The sequence below is a fragment of the Arabidopsis lyrata genome (assembly GCF_000004255.2).
Source record: "Arabidopsis lyrata subsp. lyrata unplaced genomic scaffold ARALYscaffold_3, whole genome shotgun sequence".
Taxonomy (NCBI): domain Eukaryota; kingdom Viridiplantae; phylum Streptophyta; class Magnoliopsida; order Brassicales; family Brassicaceae; genus Arabidopsis; species Arabidopsis lyrata.
In genome coordinates this window covers 18,636,673-18,655,794 of record NW_003302553.1, presented here as the reverse complement: position 1 = coordinate 18,655,794, position 19,122 = coordinate 18,636,673, and the positions used below count along the sequence as shown (strand labels likewise).

The following is a 19,122-nucleotide window of genomic DNA, read 5'->3' as shown; positions in this document are numbered from 1 at the left end:
TAAGATTTTTGAACTTTAAGATCTAAATACATTGATATAAGGATTATGTAACACTCCATAGTCCATTTGTGAAGTAAATCATTCATTTTAAGAGGCAAAACAATGATTTGGTATGTTTATTTTCAAACATACTTAGATTAAGATTAAAACTATATGTAACATCTTCCACATGATAGGTTTTTACAAAGATTAAGTTGTAAACATGTAAAATTAAAACATTAACAAGTAATCTTTCAATGTATTAGTTCAAATCAATGCAAAATATAGTTACTTAACATATTAAACATTCTATTTTATACAATTTCAATTTTAAAACAGAACGAGTCTCTAAAGAGTACCAGAACGGTCGCAAAATACGTAACAAAGTCGTCACAAACGAGTAGCACATTAGTTGTAACATTAGACAGTGGCAAAGTAATCGCAAAGAGATACGCTTTTGCGACGTTCGCGTATGAGTCACAAATCAATATTTATGATTTGTGAACTTTAAGATATAAATACAATGGTATAAGGATTATATTACACTCCATAGTCCATTTGTGAAGTTTATCATTCATTTTAAGAAACAAAACAATGATTTGGTAAGTTTATTTTCAAACTTACTTAGATTAAGATTAAAACTATATGGAACATCTTCCACAAGATAGGTTTTTACAAAGATTTAGTTATAAACATGTAAAATTCAAACATTAACAACTAATCTTTCAATGTATTAGTTAAAATCAATGCAAAATATGGTTACTTAACATATTAAACATTCGATTTGATCTAGTTACAATTTTTAAATCAGGACGAGTCTCCAAAGAGAGGCAAATTAGTTGTAAATTTACGACTCTTTTGTGACGATTAAGAAGTTTCATGAAACTTTTTTTTGGATTTCGACAGGGTTGCATAAGTATCGTAAAATGGTTGCTTATTTATGACCATTCTCTGACTAATCGTTGGCGTCGTAAATTGGCGACAAATATGCGTCTACTTTTAACGTAGTCGTTAAAAAGTCACTATCTGGTAACAATATCGTCGCAAATATTTGCGACCAACAAAAGAGTCACAAAAAGTAGTCGCAAAAGGCTTGTTTTCCTGTAGTTTAGTACGTATAAATGTTCGTTAAATTTCTTAGTTCTTCTTTGCATAAGGATTACAATTATTATTGCCAAGATCATTCCTACATTGTCTTTCGGTGTCATAGCACCTTAGCCCTTGTTCCGGAACAGTACTTCGGCAGCAATATAGTTTAAGTCTTGTTGAAAAGCATGGATCTTTCAAATATGGACCGGTAAGATCTTTGAAGAAATTACCTATATATATATATATATATATATAAAGAAAGCCATTTCAAAAGACTATTGAGTATTCAATTGTGATTATAGAGGTAGTGATGATGATAAACAATGAACGATAAACCATATAACTTACATTCATGAAGGCTAGCCATGGAAACAAGGATGATACAAAAGATAGCAAATTCGGAAGATAACATTGTCATTCTTCTCTCTAAAAAAATGTTTTGTTGTTTTATAGTAAAAAGCTTACATTTAAACGCACACAAACTATATATATATATATATAACTCTAAAAATAGTACATTATTTTCTAGGATAATCCGAAAAAATTGTAGTTAGATTTATTTGGCTAGTTTTATTTACTTTTTCCCCTCGAATTTTGATGGTTTTAGTTTCTTTTTTGAATATAATATAAACGGTTCTTTTTTTATTCGATTTAGAATCATATATATGAAAGTTGGCTAACTCTCTCCATCCTTTCGCCACATCAGCCAGGGAGAGAGTGAGATGTGTCACATCAGCATGCTACATCAGCATATTATATTTATTATTTTATTTAATTTAATGAAGAATTTTAATCACATTAATTATTGTTTATATGAAAATTGACTTTTTCACTAATTAAATTAAGTAATTTCAATTCAATTAGTTATAAAAGTATATCAAACTCATAGATAAATTAACTTATTTAAATTTAACTGTATTAAATTTAATAAACTTATGCATAAAATAAATCAATGGAATTTTAATTAAGTTTTTGATCTATTAAAGTACAAAATTAAATAATACTCCCTCCGTTTCATAATATAAGGCGTTTTGGATAAAAATTTTAGTTTCATAATATAAGTCGTTTTCGAGTTTTAATGTAAATTATATATTACTTTAATATTTTATGATTATTTATATTATGCAGTCTCTTTTATGATTGGTTAAACTTTTAAAAAGTAGATCTTCTTAATCGGCGTGCTTTTACCTAAACTGACTTATATTATGAAACGGAGGGAGTATGATATTAGAATTAATTTCATGTTTTCTTTTAATATATATATATATATATATAGGATTAATGACAATGAATATTAGTTAAATTTACGATTATTTTAAGATAAATATAAGATACTAAATCAACATTACTTTTCGTTTACTTAAAAATATTTAAAAGATAAAAATTTTGTTTTAAGGTAAGTAATTGTAAATAAGTGTTAAACAATGTAATTAAAACTAAATAAAAGACAAAAAACTAGAATGAATTATTTATTCGAGAATTAGAGAGATACGTCCAAATGATTAGAAAACAAACACCAAAAGATGATTTAACAAATTATTTAATCCATGTAAATTGTTCTAACTAACAAATTATGGATGAAAAAACCCGTACGTTATGCGGGTATTAGCCTAGTTACTTTAAAATCAAATTAACAACAACCACACAGCCACTTGGATCATTGATAGATTATAATATTTTGCTAACATTGATTAGCGATGGATTAGCTATAGCTTTACCTTTTTAATAATTGATAAAGATAATTCGTTGTTAAATTTAGTAATAAATTAGTTGATATCTAGTACTTATGTATCTAATTAACAATGACTCAATCTTAATTTTTTTTAATATTTATTAATTTGAGAGGAAAATTGAAATGTAATTATTTTCAAACATGCATGCGTGGAGATTCAAACAAAGAAATGGTCATTGATGCCTCGAAAACTCATGTATCATGCATGCATGCGTGGTTTTGTTTTGCTCTCTTTTTGTTTTCCCTTTTGCTGCCGTAAATGTGTACAGGAGGAAACCGAAGTAGACATTGATGGAGATAGAAACAATGGGAATTACATATACAATAAGGGCAAATTTTAGTTTTGAGGAGTGACAAAAGTGGTGGCTTCGTCTTCAAAGGGTCGTCAGTTTGTCTGCATCATCTTTGAAAGAGTTTCGTGAATACAAGCTCTTCTTATTAATAACTAAGAGGTTCTATCCCTAAACTTGTACATCCTTGCAGGTGAGGAACCAAAACATTTTATATGATCTCTTCCCAAGTGTCATTCGAACCGGCGACCTCTAGAATTTGTTTGAGAGTCTTTACCAGATGAACTATTGACACTTGGTGAATGCAAACTCTTCACCCCATCTAACTGCAAACATTAATCATATATGTTGCATAAGCCAAACAGATTTACGCGATCAAGTTAGGAAATGATCAATACCTCTCTAGGGTTTCTTGATGTTTAGCCAAAAAAGCTCATCGTACTTTATTTGAAGATCAGAAAAATTGAGTATTCAAGTGATGAGTATAGACATTAATTGTTCTACAAGGTAAACATGTAACATTTTTGAAAACATTTGAATTAAAAAAATATAACATAAAAAGTTCTGAAAAGTTATCAAGGAAATTATTATATTATTGGAATCCTAATTATATAAAAAAAACACTTGCGAAATAAACTTACAATTGGGATTTCAAATTAATAATTTTATTTTCCCATTTTCTTGAGATTGGAACTGGATATTGTTGTCACATGCACGTATCAGAAGAAATGTGATGTCCATATCTTACCGTGGACCATCTATTTTCGGCCGGTGTAAATTTTACAAAACCTTTCATCTTTTTTTTTTTTTTGATAAAAGAAATAAAATATTATATAGGGATTTACAGATGTGAATTCTAATAAGCTTATAGTGCATGAGCACTCCCCGCACATTGGACCCTAGTTTTAATAAATTTAGTTGAAAAAAAGACAAAAAATTTTTGGACCCTGTGCATGAGCACTCCCCGCACATGGTAGAGCCGACACTGATTTGAATAAGCTTATCGTTGGGATTTAGAACTGAAACTTTTTTACACTTTCCCATTTTTTGAGATAGGAACTGGATATTGTTGTCATATGCACGTATCAAAATAAAAAATTTGATGTCGATGTGATTCATGTGAACTATTCTGAGCTGGAGAATTGATTATTCACAATTAATGATAATAATGTTCGAGATATGGGGATTGATTTTCACGTTACCGTCTTCTTTGTGCCACTACGGTCTGACTGCAGGAAATCAATTTTAGAGAGCATCGAAACAGTAAAATTGATTTATCATGTTAATTTTTCCAATTAAGAAGATCTTTTTTTTTATTATTAATTTCTCTGATTTTTTGTAACATTTATTTCATTCACTGATATTAAATCAGATACAAGAATTTTTACATCGAAATTACAACAACATTATGCAAGATTATCTAAAGGAACACATACATAACTCTAACGATGAAAACATGATTTTACACGATGGTTTCAAACCTAAACCTTACAGCCTCACCCCGAGTCGCCTCGTCTCGTTTTCTATGCTTTCCCTCCACACCGAGAAGCCAAGCGCCAAAAAAGGAGGAGGAACAGCCACATGTTGCCAAGAGCCCATGCCAGAGACGTCATTTCCAAGGTGAGGACTTATTGCATGATTTTCGTTCTACTATGTTGTAGCACTAAGGCCAAGAAGAGGTTACTAGATTCTTTGAGTTTAGGTTGTTCGATGCTGAGAACCTGAGACATATTTGAGAATAATTGTTGTGTTGCGAGTGGTAAGAACATCAATAGAGGTCAATGAACTATAGAGAGGCAAGAAATCGACGAGTTGCTTAGCCAGAAGAAAAATAATAATTGTTCAATGATTGTTCAACATCATGGACGCATGAGGCTAAGTAGAGACGAATGATTGTTAAGAAATCATGCATGCTACGTTGTGTGAATTCGTTAGAAATTGTTTTGGGTATGAAATTTGTTAAGTTATTAGATTCTAGCCCATGTGGTGGTGGGCGGGTGGTTGGTGGGCCAGGGGTGTTTGGGTGAAAGTCCCTCCCCTCCGGTTTCGATTCCTCCTCCTGCTGTTATCAACATTATGTGGAAAGTCTGTCAGTTGGGCTTTGGCCCAATTAGTTTACATGGTAGTCAGAAATGCAGGCGGTCTGACTACCCCTGACACTTAGTCGGAAGGCACACCAAACTCGGGATAGGCAGAGTGGTAGCCCGAAGGGCCTAGCCGTTAAACCGGTGGACAAGTCCACTATGTAACACCTTGGTGCGTTCCTACCGGGGCTGACCGGATAGCCGATAGTGTATATAAAAAAAAAAAAAAGTTATTAGATTCTACGTTGCATGTAGCATATTTATTCTTAGAATTGTGACCCTGAACATTTAACCACAACTATCATTGAAATATATTCAATATTCTTTTTGTAGATTACCATTAAGGGTCATTAAAAAAAAAATTGATTGCATTCCAAAATTTTGACCGAAGATTTAATCCTCCTACAACCAAACAAAATGTTTCCTTAATAACATGTTTTCAATAATAAAAAAGCACAATTTTTAGTTATAAGATAAAAAAAAATGATAGTACATTATTGTAATCCATTCGTTTCGTAAAACAAATGTTGTTCTAGCTAGACAAGTTTTTTATTTGTTGTCTCTTGTAAATAAGAAGGATAAAATTTATCTTTTAAACAGTTTATATTGAATTTAAAGACACTTTTTACGAAACAATAACATAATAACAAAATTATAACTTTTTCCTACCACAAATAATTTTAAAAGAAACAATTCTGTGAAGACAAATATAGAAGATAAGCATAAAATATGATATTTATAAGCTAAAAATAACATTTATTTTGAAAGAAAAGAAACATAACAGTTAGTACAAACATAGTATGTTGTACTAGCGGCTTGTTAAATTGTAGCGCAAATTTGAATCTCTAATAAGATGTATAAGCTATCAATGAAAGGAAAAAAAAACATCTTTTTCAATATGAAGAATAATAATCAAAATCTTTTCTGAAAATTTATTTGTAAACATTTTTCCTCCCGATTGGGCTACCAATCATAGTGTAACTTTTTAGCCCAATCGGGAGGAAAAATGTTTACAAATAAATTTTGAATATGTTTATCGCAAAAAATGTACATTTAAATCCAAAAAAATGGAAGAGCTCAAAGGTACATTTAAATCCAAAAATATTTCTTATTTTATTACAAATAAAAGAAACAATAAATGGAAGAGCTCTGTACTGTTTTAATTACGTTATCCTGTTTCCCATTTTTTGTCTTTATATTCCTTTGATCTCTTGTAAAATTAAAATAAATGCATGTTAGGTGGAAGAAATATAACTCTCTGTGTGTGTGTGGTTATGCTTGATGCAAGTGGCTTTAAGCATGTGACAGTGCTTAAGCACACATACAAGTTAGTTCAAGGCCAGATCTTCTAAGCTTAGAAATTACACATTTGGTAAAGAAAATTGATATACACATATTGTGTTGAGCATCATGTCTCCCTCAAGGTAATGATTATTTTTTTCGATTTTTAAGTAAAACAGGATGATTCATTTCTTGTAATTGTAACTTTGTAACTGTCTCATTCTTTCTTCTTGTTTTTTTTTAATAGAAATCTTTTAGAACTGAAATGAGTAGATTAGATTGTAATAATCTTTTTGTTTGATATAATAAAGCTTACACTAAAAGCATTAAAATGCTTAACCTTATACCATTGTACATGTGTTTATGAAATTGTAATCCTAATTTTGAATTTTATCTGATTAAATAACATTGATGTATACGTTAGGAACTCTTTGGTGGACGCACTTAGTATGAAAGGAGGAACAGGAGACCATAGTTACGCTACTAATTCACATTATCAGGTACTTAAACATTCTATGACGAATTGTGATGATATAAGGAAATAAGATAGTATGCTACACGAAGTATAACAGAATACATGACTACACATGCCAAGTTTAAAAATATACAACCAACTACACGAACTAAATATATTGCATGCCCACATATACCAACTATATGAAGATAATATAAAGACATATAGTCAACATCACGAACATTTTATTCCGGTACACTAATCATCAAAATCCGGCATTGACCATCGTTGACCGGTATTGACCAACAAAAATATTCAAAAATATATATTTTTATTTATTTTAAATAGAATTATTCTACAGAATCGGTTATGGTGTTGTATAATTAAAAAAAAACACATTCTATATTTTTAAAATATATATATTTTGTATGATAATAATAATTAGTTAATTTTTTCAATTTCAAAACTAAACTAAAAGCGAAATATATAAAATTCTATTACAAAAAATTGAGTATATGACTCTTTAGTCTAGGCCTGGGCGTTCGGTCAGTTCCGATCAAACCGAGATATTCGGTTTGCGGCACCGAATTTTAGAAGGGAAGTAAACCGATCGGTAAGATTATTTTGGGATTTCGGAATTCGGGTTACTCGGTTCGGTAATCGGTTACCGATCGGTTTATTTGGTTTAGGGGAACAAGATATAAAAACTAAAAACCCTAACCTAATTCATTTCATCAATACTATATTACTATCTAATCTCTTTGGCGAGCCTCCTTCCACTCTCCTCTCTCCTTTTACGATCTTGTTCTTCTTTCTTCTTCTCCTTCCTTCTTTTCTATATACTCTTCTGCATCTTGATCTTCTTCGTTTTCGTCTTTCTCCTCATCTTCTCTTTGTTTTTTCAAAATCATAAGTTTTGATAGGCACTCAACAACGACAACTACTACCAAGAATCTCCCTCAACCAATCCGCCGTCGATGAACTTACTGACATAAGGTTCGTTTTCGGATCTAAGTATTGGTGTTAGTTGATTGTTTTCGTAAGTCTCGTTTTTTCGATTTCTAGATCCGAGACTTCGTGATTATTTCGACTGATTTTAGTTGTTTTCTTTCTTGTTTCAGTGATATTGCGAGAGACAGACTCATCCTCGTTCAACACAACCTCGATTAAAGCTAGAATAAGACAGTCGGAGCTTGCCGTCGCTGAGACCGCCGCACACAGTCGATTATGCAGGCACACTTATTTTTGTCAAAACCCTAATATTTTATTGGGTTGGGCTATAAACTGTATGTTGGGTTTTTGTTAAATGTATATTGGGCTTTTTATCTAATTTGTAATGGTTTTTTTAATTGGATTTGTAATAGTGCAAATATCTTTTTTTTTAACAAGTTAACCGAAATTGAAACCGATTAAACCGAAGAAATAAAATTCGGTTCAATTTCGGAACATAAATTTTAGCCAAAAACCGACCCGAACAAACCGATTTCCGAACTGACCCGAACCGAATTTTAATTCGGGTCAATTCGGTGGAATTTTTTGAAAACCGAATTTTCCCCAAACCGAATAACCCGACTAAACCGAACGCCCAGGACTACTTTAGTCTAAATTTTGTATGGTAAAAAAAATATAAAGTTTTTTGCTAAAATCAAAATCATAATACATAAAAAAGATATATAAAATTTTTTATATACTCTCTAGTCTAAATAAAAATAAATTTTTTGCATATTTTTACTGGTCAATGCCGGTCAACGATGGTCAACGCCGGATTTCGACGATTGGTGTACCGGAATAAGATGTTCGTGATGTTGACTATATGTCGTCATATAGTTGGTATATGTGGGCATGCAATATATTTAGTTCGTGTAGTTGATTATACATTTCTAAACTTGGCATGTGTAGCCATGTATTCCGTTATACTTCGTGTAGCTGAATATATTTTTTCCATGATATAATAGCGACTTATATTTTGATTCACATTTTTTGTTAAACTAATATATAGTAAATTAAAGTATGACAACTTATGATCTTCTTGGTATTTTAAACAGAGAAGTGTTTTCTTTGAGATACAACCTATGGTCATAGAAAGCGTAAGAGAAATGCTAGTGAATGTTGATTTTCCTGGTTGCATCAAAGTGGTAGACTTGGGTTGTTCTACTGGACAAAACACGGTGTTGGCCATGTCCGCGATCGCCTACACGATCTTAGAGTCGTACCAACAAATGAGTAAGAACCCACCAGAAATCGACTGTTATTTGAACGATCTTCCAGAGAACGATTTCAATACCACCTTCAAGTTGATTCCTTCTTTCCAAGAGAAGCTGAAAAGGGAGGCTAAAGGAAAGTGCTTTGTCTCGGGAGTCCCCGGTTCTTTTTACAGAAGGCTATTACCAAGAAAGTCTCTCCATTTTGTTCATTCAGCTTTTAGTATCCATTGGCTTTCTAAAATTCCAAATGGCCTTGAGAGCAACACTAAAAGCATTCATATTAAATATCCATACCCTCCAAATGTCTACAAGAGTTATTTAAATCAGTTCAAGAATGATTTTTCATGTTTCTTAAAAATGCGTTCAGAAGAGACAGTGCATAATGGACATATGGTTCTAACGTTCGTGGGAAGAAAGGTTTCGGACACTTTATCGAAAGACTGTTTCCAAGTTTGGTCATTGTTATCTGATTGCCTCCTCGATCTAGCCTCAGAGGTACATACTCAATTACCATCTTCTTCTTTTTTATTTTTAAACATTCCTCTACCGAGTAATAAATTGTTGGGAGAAATAATGTGAGTGTAGGGGTTTGTGAATAAATCAGTGATGGAATCGTTTAACATGCCATTCTACAATCCAAATGAAGAAGAGGTGAGGGAAGTTATCTTAAAGGAAGGTTCCTTCGATATCAACAAGATCGAGAAATTTGACCATGTTGTCCCGTATAAAATTGACCGTGAGGAAGAAGATGAGGACCAATCACTTCGGTTGGAAGCTGGGCAAGATGCATCACCGAACCATTGCTCGTTGCTTATTTTGGAGATGCAATTATCGAACCGGTGTTCAACAAGTACGCACACTATATGGCCAAGTACTTAAGCGTCTCAAACCATCGCCCTAATATGACACTCGTCATCGTAATTTCCTTGACTAGGAAATAAACTTCATTGTTTTGTATGTGGGACGAGCAATTTTAACTCAGTTATTCGTGGATTCTAGGAGAAGAGTTACATGTAAAAACTACACGGCCTATTCTACTATTTTTGGGGCCATCGTCAGATCGGTATGATGCACTCGAATGCTTTCACTTACTTTTCGTATACACATTTACTTTCCTAATTGTCTGACTATTGGTTACCAAACGAATCCTCAAATCTGAAGAGTTCGCCCTCGCTAGTTTTTTTTTAACTAAATATTCCAAGGCAGTCCAAATGCAGCACCAGAGCTTCTGGTTATTACCTTACATTTTTATGAACATTGCTCTTCCTATATAGTTGTATATGAAAAATTCACAAATAAATGTTTTGAATGCAATTTGTGTTGTTAAAGACTTTCTTTACCTATTTGATTGAATCGACACGAAGATGGAATACATACATGTTTTAAAGTAAGTTTGCTCTCAAGAGCAATTTCAACTGCAGAATCACACATAACACACTTTATACAAATTAAAATTTGCAGGAGAAACGTGAAGGAGATTATTGTAAACCTATCTCCGTCTATGTGGGTCACAATTCATCACAGCCAGACGCTAATAGATGTCGTCTCCTCTTAGCTTTTCAAGGATGATCTTCTCTTGCTTTGCGTCTGTTTGTTTCTTTATGTTAGGGAATACAAATACAAAACTTCAAGTCGCAATGCTCCAGAAGATGAATCTAAGTAATCAAAGGCAGACTTTGTACATATATAGGAACAAAAGTTAGGTAATGCCGAAAAAGGATACATTCCTGATCTGGTTCTTCGGAGAAATTTGAGTGAAGCGCATTCCCCATACTGTCTACAATGGCTGAAATGGTCATCGATGATTCAATGCATAGGATTGCTGTTATGGCATCCAATCGCGTGACCTCATTTCTGAACATAAGCCTTGCATGAGCTGTGTGACACCATAATAACATTAATATCCTTTTTCCTGTGTTTGGAGTATTTTGATTAATAACAGAAGAAGTACCTTGAGCCAAACGTATCAAGCTTTCCAACATCCGCACGGTTGTTCTTGCTACAGTTCAGAGTAAAATCAAATTACATGAAAGATATAACCATGGTGGGATCTATCTTAGTTGATATTGTTGTACCCACCAAGCCAGTCCTAAAATTCCTTTCAGCAAGGCTATGCTTAATGAGAATTCCCATGCGACCTAAGGATTTTATAGACAAGAGTCCAAGACAACAGAAGAGCCGATCCCAGCCACTTCGCCTAAAGTAATCATTTAAAATAGATCCTATAATATCTTGGGTTTGCAGAGAATTCTGCTATATATATCAGGAATAAGAAGTCTCAGCCATGAAATGATAGGATTCAAAGCTGGTCCACTATCATCAGCTTCCCTCACCCCATATTAATACAAAATTAGCATTTGCAAAAAAAATGAAGTATTCTTAGGATATACCTGCATTATGAGTTGAAGATCTTCTTTGGAGTCGATAATAACTTGAAATAATTTCTTCTGCTTCCTTTGATAGGACAGGCCTGAAGTTTCTTTTCACAAACTGAATGTATCTGCATAGGTCAGGATATAAGCAGTTAATAGCAACCATGAATGTATTATCAGCTAAGATCAAGCACATCTGTCATCTCGGACTACTGTGCAAGGAATAATTGTAACTCTTCTAGATTATGGATCTCATACTGCCACAAAAGAAAAAAAAAATTATAGATCTCACTATCTGTGTACACACATGATACCTTTGAAGCATCGGTAGTGGCCAAATAGTTGTCAGATCATCGACATCTCTGCCTTGCTCTATTTGCACCTGGGTTGATTTCATCAAATTATTTTTAGTCACATAAGTTATATAATTTGTCACAAATACTCTTCTTAATAAGGCTCATTATGCAACACAATATAAGATTCTTTAAAGAAACATACCTCGGCAAGGATGTGAGAGGATACAACTGCATCCCATTCGGGATTTTTTGTATCTAAGAGAACAAGTACAATGTCAAACCTGCTCAATAATGGACCGGAAAGTGCAGTATTGACAGAAAGAGCTAGATTCAGTTAAGGACTTTCTGAAGAAAAATATCAAACCAAGTACACCAAATAAATGATGATTGAAGGAGGAAATGTATTTCTTAAGTGACAACATCAACTTGAATTTGAAAAACAGAATGCATGCATGTATGTAGGCGAAAGCTTGTTTGGGGACTAATATATCTGAAGTGGATACATTGATCGGGATCATATTGTCCTTTAGGATTTGTTGCACCGAAGACGATTGTCTTTGTGCTAAGAGTTGTTACAAGGCCAGCCTATTGGAAAAGGCAAAATTAGACACAGAAAAACACAGAAACAAAATAAGGCATATACATGAAATTATATAGAGTGGTTTGTTTACCTTGGCAACACTTATACTTTGTTGCTCCATTGCTTCATGTATGGTTGCTCTGTCATGCTCCCTCATGCTTCCAGAAACAAAAAAAGCACTTCAGTTGTAGGCAACTCTCTCAAAGGAAGAAGCAATAGAACAAACTCGATGCAACAATAGACGATATCAATTAAAAGGAAAATTTCCTAAAATGTTTGTCAAGTTAACTGACCACTTTTTACAAATAAGAGGCAAGAAATTCCCAAGACCACAAGAATACTTTATGTTCATCGAAGATAAAAATTTTCAAGCAGATATAACACTACAGAATAATGGAAAATATTCTTATAACAGATGTTTCTCCCCCACTGGCATTTGGAGACTACCTATCAAATTCATCAATACAGCAAAGTCCACCATCTGCAAGAACAAGGGCCCCAGCTTCCAACATCCACTCTGCAAACAAATTAATAAGACTAAATAGAAAGAGAAAAAAAGAGTTACACAACAAAAAGGTTAGACAAAAGATTGGAGTGCTTACCTCCATCCTTCACTGCAGTTACAGTCAATCCAGCACTTGTGCTTCCTAGTCCCGTTGTGATTACAGCTCTGTTGCTTAGTTTTGCAGCAAACTTCAAGAACTGCGATTTTCCAGTGCCTGTCAGATATTAACAATATAAATAGCAGGTCTGCATGAAAGTACACTCCCATATAGAATGCAATCAGCTAGTAACAAAAAAACATACACGACCCTTTTATTTCCTTAAAAACACATGCAAGGTTTATTCTAGTGTAAAATCAATTTAGTTCAGGCGAAAAATTTGGAAATCCAACACACATTAGGGGGCATTCATATATAAGAAAAATAATACTCAGTGATTGACAACAACCTGGATCGCCAATGAGAAGCAAGTGAGATTCTCCCCGTACTTTTGTACCAGAAGCATCAACATGTTGCACACCTCCAATGAGTGTCAAGGCAACTGCATAAAAATCTTGTTAGACAACTCAATGAGAAGAGATGTTGACAAAAAAACTATGCATACAGTATACCTGCAAGCTTAACAGTGAAGAGTCCGAAGACTTGGGGGCAGATACCTCGTAAGATAGCATTTCTCCCTGACTTAACCAAAACATTGAAGAATTTAGCATAAATTTTAACAAAAAATATATGTAAGGTCTTTTCTCGAAAAAATGATGGCAGGGGAATAGTTGTTCATAATAAATGCAACAAAACAGGCATAATCGTTTCCAAGTAACAGTAAGTTTTTACCTTTCAAAGGGGTATCTCTGAAGTGGCTCCAAAAGTTCTTGAACTTCTCGATCAAATCATCAGATATATTGATTTCTGATTTGAGCTCATTAGTTCTTCTGGATAGTGGCAGGATAACAGGTGAAAAGAAAGTAGAAAGTGTGTTAATGACTGAAACTGTAATGACCAAAAGTAACTAAGAATATGAGAAATAGAATCTCATCAAAGACCTCAATAATTATTCCAGGCGAACAAACAAGTACCATTTTTGTATACAACTTTTGGCCGGAGGTTGGTTTAGAATCCTTAATAAAACTGATTCGTAGGTCTCTATCAAATTTATCAAGCCATTTACCTGACATGATTGGCAATCAACATAGGTTCAAGGTCACAGCGAACATCTTTCAAGTCATGAGACCATTTTGAAGTCAAGATTCCAGAGACAACAACATCATCTGAATAAAGAGAAATATGTTATATCAGGAGGCGGAGCAGCTATGCTGGTACGTTTAGAATGGTTACACTGAGCCATAATATTGATGCAATTATGGATATGTAAGACACAGAATAAAAACAAACAAACAAAAGCCACGGTGTTTTACCTCCAGCTTTAACATTGTCAACAAGGTCATCTTTCAGGACGACTAGAATGGACCTTGGGATAACACCAACACCTAAAACCTGAGTATTTTCTTGGATTTTGATTTCTTGATAATCGTGGCGTGTTACTGTATCATCAACAGGATCAAAGTTTGTGCCTTCACAAGATTTTGACCGCTGTCACCAAGAGTTAAGAGATATCAAAGTGCTATAAGATCAGCTGTTTTATAGAAAATGAAATCTAAAGTCGCAGAATATAATAAGAAAGCAAAAGGGAATTCTTTTATAATGGAAGTGGAGAGTTTATCAACTTCAAATGTTAGGGAGAGATCCTAGTCTGAGTGTTTTGGCAAAACAGAAGACAGATATTAGCTAGTAAAAGAATGAAATGTGACAAACCTGAGAAGGACAAAAAGGCGGTTTCACAATAGAGTTGATTGATTCCAACTCAGGGAAAATAGGAAACCTATATAAGAAACCAACTCAGTCAGCCATACTACGAGAACAAGAGATGACAAATACATATCACAAGTTCCAACCACAAGACAGAATCATACATGTGCTTGCATTTTCGGCATCGATACATCCTTTCTCCTTCATACATTTTAACAGCCCCCGATCGAATAACCGTACCTTTCAACATCAACAGAATCCCTCGGTGCCTTACTCTAACCCGGCCAATACTCGGGAAAGTCTCTGTGTCAAAATCAAAATTAGCTAAGAGAAGCATAATAAGCAAGAGTCATGTAAATAGACATATAGAGTCACACACACACACACCAGGGCTTCGTTCTAGAGGAGATCCACTAGTGTTTATACGAACATGTATAAATCTCTTCTCAATCCCAATCTTCTTCTCAAATTTCTTCATATGCTCCAACGCAATTTTCTACACCCAAAAGCTAATTGAAATCACTCACTATTTCATATAATCAAATTTGGGGAGAAATTGAGTACATACGTGTGCTAAAATGGCTGAATCGTTGAATTGACGAAGAAACTGTTCGGGATTTGAGAAAACAAGATGCGCTAGAGAAGGATTATCGTCAACGAGTTCTGCGTACTCGATGAAGAGAGGGTAGTGGAGTTTGGGATCGGAAGAGAGAGAGATTTCGCGGAGCTGATCGGAATAGTGCTTTGCCAGAAACTCCGTCATGGATTCAATGTGCTCCGCCGTCTGTGTCGGCGATTCCATTTCCACCATTGACGCCGGCGAAGGAGAAAGGTGGAGGATTTTGGCGGGAAATGAATGAATACGCCAATTTCTAGGTTCGCCTTAACATAAGAGGGTTTGGGCATTCGGTTTGGAAAAATTTATACCGATTAAACCGAATAAAATTTTGGTTCGGTTCGTATGTGGTATAATTTGATTCGGTTTAAGGTAACTAATGGGAACTAAATTAAAATCTTTCTTTTTGTAACAAACCCTTCAATTTTTAAGCATTTTTCTGTTTGGTAAATTTCGGTTTTGCATGGTACAATCAAAAGAAAGTGTAGAAGTTGGGAACTTTTTGCAACAGATTGGTTTACATGTACCAAACCAAACTGAATCGAAAATTGGGCGAGCTTTGGTTTGGTTTGGCCTATTCGATACTGTTAACCGAAGAATTTATAACGTTAAAACTCCAAAACACTGGTGATGTAGATGAATGAAAGAGAGCAAATGGAGATTTAAACAAATAAATGATCATTGTTGCCGGGAAAACTCATCTATGCGTGGTTTTGTTTTGTTCTTTTTTTCTTTCTGTTGCTGCCGTAAATGCGTAAACGGAGATCGAAACAATGGGAATTACATATACAGTAAGGGCACATTTAATGGTGAGGAGGGACAAGGGTCGAGTGTTCGGCTTCAAGGGTCTCTCTGTCTGCATCATCTTTTGAAGAGTTTCGCGAATGCAAGCTCTTCACTCCATTTAACTGCAACAGTAACCATATATAGAATGTGTTAAACAGATTTGAACACTTTTGTATTCATGAGAAAACTAATGTGCTAATCAACAACTATAGATGGTTCAACTAAAACCGGATACCTCTCTCAGGGTTTCCTGATGTTTAGCCAAAAGCTCATTGTACTTTATTTGAAGATCAGACTTCTCAGCTTGAAGCTTTTCATAGTCAGAGACAGAAGGACCACCTAGCTTTTGTTGAATGAATCTGAAGAAAATCACCGAAAAATAACCTGAGGAGCTGAGATTTCCAAAAACCAAAACTAAGAAAATCACATGGCGGGAATGCAAGATTTTACAGAACCGATTTGATATATACATATATATATATATATATATATATATATATATATATATATGTAAACAGTTAGCCTAATACGTAACAAATATTGTAAAACTGCATTCGTGAACTTGAACTTCGAGATCCATTTATTGAAGAATGCATAGGAGATTGGCAAGGAAGAAAAACAAATAAAATTATGAAAATATGATCTTCATATGTCAAATCTGACAGAAACTTTCTATCAATTTCTTAGTAAAAGTCCGTATATGGAGCCCATGAAATAACTTTCATATCAGGATTTAGTTCACAAAAGCTCTGGTCTAAAATACGTAAAGGCCTAGGATGGAAACCGCCATAAAAATGGTCAAAATTTTGTTTTAAATCCCTAACTTAACCAGTCCCTCATTTCAGCAGAACCTTGATTCAAGATTATAGGTCAATACACAAAGTATTTCTATAGAGAATCTACAATACTCTGCTAGAAAACTAATAAATAACCATTAATATCTAAAATGTGTGTCCAGAAACTTACTCTAAAGCAGAGGAAGGCTTGTCATTCTGCTCATACAGAGAAACCAGAACTACATTCAAAACCCAAGTCGTGTTCCACAACATACAAAAGAGAATAAAGCGAATTATTTGCAAGAACAGGTCAGATTATTCAATCAAAGAACTGTTGCAAAACGAAATTAAATACCTTTGGTAAGAGAATCAAGAACTCCACTGGACTCCAAATACTTCCTGAAAGCTTCCTTCTTCACCTCTTTCTCCTGATTCATGCAATCACAAAAAAAAAGGGTTCAAAGACTACACGTACAGATAAAAAAAACATAACTTGGCATCACCAGATCTAGTAAAGAAGCAAACTTGAAATCAGGAAAAAGAGAAATAGAAAAACAAACTTGTGAAACTACATTTCGATTTGGTTTCTCTCTTTCTTTCAGACGGGATAGAAAGTAATAATACCTCTTTGTACCGCATCATCTCCTTGTTCGACAAAACACAAAAGAAACTTTGATGTTTCTAATAACTGTATATTAAACCTTTTCTTTTTCCCAGCTGCATGACAAGCTTGGACCTATTTAGATCCTGCAAAGAGTAAAAGCTCTCTCTTTAACTAACAAAAATACTGTGAGCATCATATCAATCATGAAAAGAGATTAAAAGGACCAGCTTTGTTAAGACAAAACATAAACTTCATCACACTTTTAGTCATAACATAAGCAGAGCCAAGCTACAACTAAACCAAGCTCCCACTTCAGAACTTAGTTATCCAACTAATTGAGAACAGAAACTTTTTATTCTTCTCTCTTTGAAATCACATTTTCTGCATTCCAAACATATTTCTTCTCACCAGTTCATTAACCTCTCCCAAGTTCCAAAAACCATCCCACTCTACAGAACTTTTTCCAAAGTTTCGATTTTTCTTGAGCATAAAGCCAGAAATTGGCAAGAGATCTCAAAGATCCTATCTTTATCCTCCAAATCCAGTACAACGGATCCATGTATTTGTTTGTTTTGCACAAACAATTCAACCATAACACAAATTAGCGTAAACGTATCCATACATTTGTCAATAAAACTAAACCAAAGACATCTAAAATCGAATTAAAACCGAAAAATGGGATTTACCTTGTTCAGAGTGTTCCAAACAACGCCGGCGCAGACACAATTTGAGATCCAAAACTTGTGTCGGTCGGTGCTTCAGTTGTCTTCTTCTCTAAATTTTGCTAAAACCAACGTGTAATTCTATTTTCTATTGTGGGAAAATTCACCCAATACGATAATTTTGTTTTTTCCAAATAAAAATACATGAATTATTTTCGTTGATCGAAACAATACCTTTTTTTTTCTTTTTCTTATCGACAGATTTTAATCAAAATTCAAAAGAGTTACGAGAAATGTTGTTTACATAAGTGATATGATGCGGTTCGGCACAAACTTTTCGTACTAAGTTATCTGCTTTTATTAGACATGTCAATTAGGGTCAAAGCCCGTGGGCTAGCCCGGCCCAGCCCTGAAAAACAGCGGGTTCGGGCTTCAAAATATATGTCCAGAAAAAATCGGACCTTTCGGGCTAAGCCCGTTCGGACTAAAGGGTTCTTTGGGCTTAGGCCGGCCGGGCTCGGTCTAGCCCGAAAAGCCCTTTAAAAAATATTTTGATCTTTTTTTTGTTAATATTTTCGTTTAATTGTAAGATTTGTTGTAAAAAAAAATTTTGATAGAGTTGAAAACCCTAAACATAGTTTTTTTCGTTATGTATTACTATAAATCGAAAAAGCAAATATTAGCTCTACTACCTAATTTGAATTATTTTGATTTTATATTTTATCTAGTATAAGTTTAAACAATTTATTTGGATTATTTATTTGATTTTAACTCTCTTTTTAAAAAACTAAATTAGCGTTAGTGGTTATTTAAATTTTGATTGATTCGTTTCATATATAGATTTTTTTTAAGAGATATTATAAATTATAAGTTTGTTTTTTGTTGTCGGAAGAAAAGCCCAAAAAAGCCTGGAAAAGCCCTGTAGCCCTGTTAGGGCCGGGCCGGACTTTAAAATATAGGCTCGAAATTTTTACGGGCCGGGCTCAAATATGTACGGGTTTTGCGGGCTTC

At 33.8% G+C, this 19,122-nt stretch overlaps 3 protein-coding genes and 2 long non-coding RNA genes across 8 annotated transcripts; 2 read left to right on the top strand and 3 right to left on the bottom strand.

Moving 5' to 3' along the window:
* Nucleotides 1–1,058: 1,058 nt before the first annotated feature.
* LOC110229768 lies at nt 1,059–1,492 on the bottom strand. Its single transcript, XR_002333165.1, has 2 exons — nt 1,417–1,492; nt 1,059–1,298 (listed from the first exon to the last, which is right to left on the bottom strand). It is a non-coding gene; the product is annotated as an uncharacterized LOC110229768 (long non-coding RNA).
* Nucleotides 1,493–6,901: 5,409 nt separating this feature from the next.
* Nucleotides 6,902–10,411, top strand: LOC9319887 (salicylate/benzoate carboxyl methyltransferase). The gene is given in 4 exon segments (XM_002885852.2): nt 6,902–6,955; nt 8,955–9,608; nt 9,699–9,885; nt 9,888–10,411. Coding segments are annotated over 4 exon segments (1,059 nt in total). The 5' UTR covers nt 6,902–6,904; the 3' UTR covers nt 10,055–10,411.
* LOC110230533 lies at nt 7,739–8,341 on the top strand. The gene is made up of 2 exons (XR_002333652.1): nt 7,739–7,905; nt 8,031–8,341. It is a non-coding gene; the product is annotated as an uncharacterized LOC110230533 (long non-coding RNA).
* A 20-nt stretch (nt 10,412–10,431) lies between the features above and the next one.
* On the bottom strand, nt 10,432–15,593 carry LOC9319886 (probable DNA helicase MCM9). 2 transcript variants are annotated; one of them, XM_002883773.2, is made up of 19 exons: nt 15,236–15,592; nt 15,055–15,163; nt 14,832–14,970; nt 14,674–14,740; nt 14,277–14,451; nt 14,030–14,129; nt 13,696–13,793; nt 13,476–13,541; nt 13,313–13,405; nt 12,964–13,080; nt 12,809–12,878; nt 12,453–12,519; nt 12,285–12,366; nt 11,984–12,105; nt 11,800–11,867; nt 11,504–11,613; nt 11,065–11,112; nt 10,837–10,989; nt 10,432–10,700 (listed from the first exon to the last, which is right to left on the bottom strand). In XM_002883773.2, exons 1-19 carry the CDS (start codon nt 15,476–15,478, stop codon nt 10,645–10,647), a joined length of 1,983 nt encoding a protein of 660 aa, XP_002883819.2. In that variant the 5' UTR covers nt 15,479–15,592; the 3' UTR covers nt 10,432–10,644. The 2 variants fall into 2 exon arrangements, with proteins under 2 accessions (XP_002883819.2, XP_020889506.1); XM_021033847.1 differs by having other exon boundaries at nt 10,651–10,710; nt 12,809–12,880; nt 12,963–13,080; nt 15,236–15,593.
* A 272-nt stretch (nt 15,594–15,865) lies between these two features.
* LOC9321964 (C-Myc-binding protein homolog) lies at nt 15,866–18,289 on the bottom strand. Of its 3 annotated transcripts, XM_021033837.1 has the most exons (7): nt 18,136–18,289; nt 17,858–17,975; nt 17,470–17,592; nt 17,201–17,273; nt 17,036–17,084; nt 16,305–16,461; nt 15,866–16,191 (listed from the first exon to the last, which is right to left on the bottom strand). In XM_021033837.1, the coding sequence occupies exons 3-7, from the start codon at nt 17,485–17,487 to the stop codon at nt 16,087–16,089; spliced, it is 402 nt and encodes a 133-aa protein (XP_020889496.1). In that variant the 5' UTR covers nt 17,488–17,592; nt 17,858–17,975; nt 18,136–18,289; the 3' UTR covers nt 15,866–16,086. The 3 variants fall into 3 exon arrangements, with proteins under 3 accessions (XP_020889496.1, XP_020889495.1, XP_002883818.1); XM_021033836.1 differs by lacking the exon at nt 17,858–17,975; XM_002883772.2 differs by lacking the exon at nt 17,858–17,975 and having other exon boundaries at nt 16,305–16,428; nt 18,136–18,287.
* Nucleotides 18,290–19,122: the final 833 nt, after the last annotated feature.

Bases quoted from the DNA above. Each gene is read 5' to 3' on its own strand.
- LOC9319886 (XM_002883773.2), bottom strand. From the start codon at position 15,478: ATGGTGGAAATGGAATCGCCGACACAGACGGCGGAGCACATTGAATCC. The intron at 11,868-11,983 runs GTATGTTTCTTT...AAATCAACCCAG, and splicing joins CCTCTCACATCCTTGCCGAG to GTGCAAATAGAGCAAGGCAG. The intron at 11,614-11,799 runs GTATCATGTGTG...TGACCTATGCAG, and splicing joins CCACTACCGATGCTTCAAAG to ATACATTCAGTTTGTGAAAA.
- LOC9321964 (XM_021033837.1), bottom strand. The intron at 17,085-17,200 runs GTATTTAATTTC...TTTTGAATGTAG, and splicing joins TCTTGATTCTCTTACCAAAG to TTCTGGTTTCTCTGTATGAG. The intron at 16,192-16,304 runs GTATCCGGTTTT...TTACTGTTGCAG, and splicing joins ATCAGGAAACCCTGAGAGAG to TTAAATGGAGTGAAGAGCTT.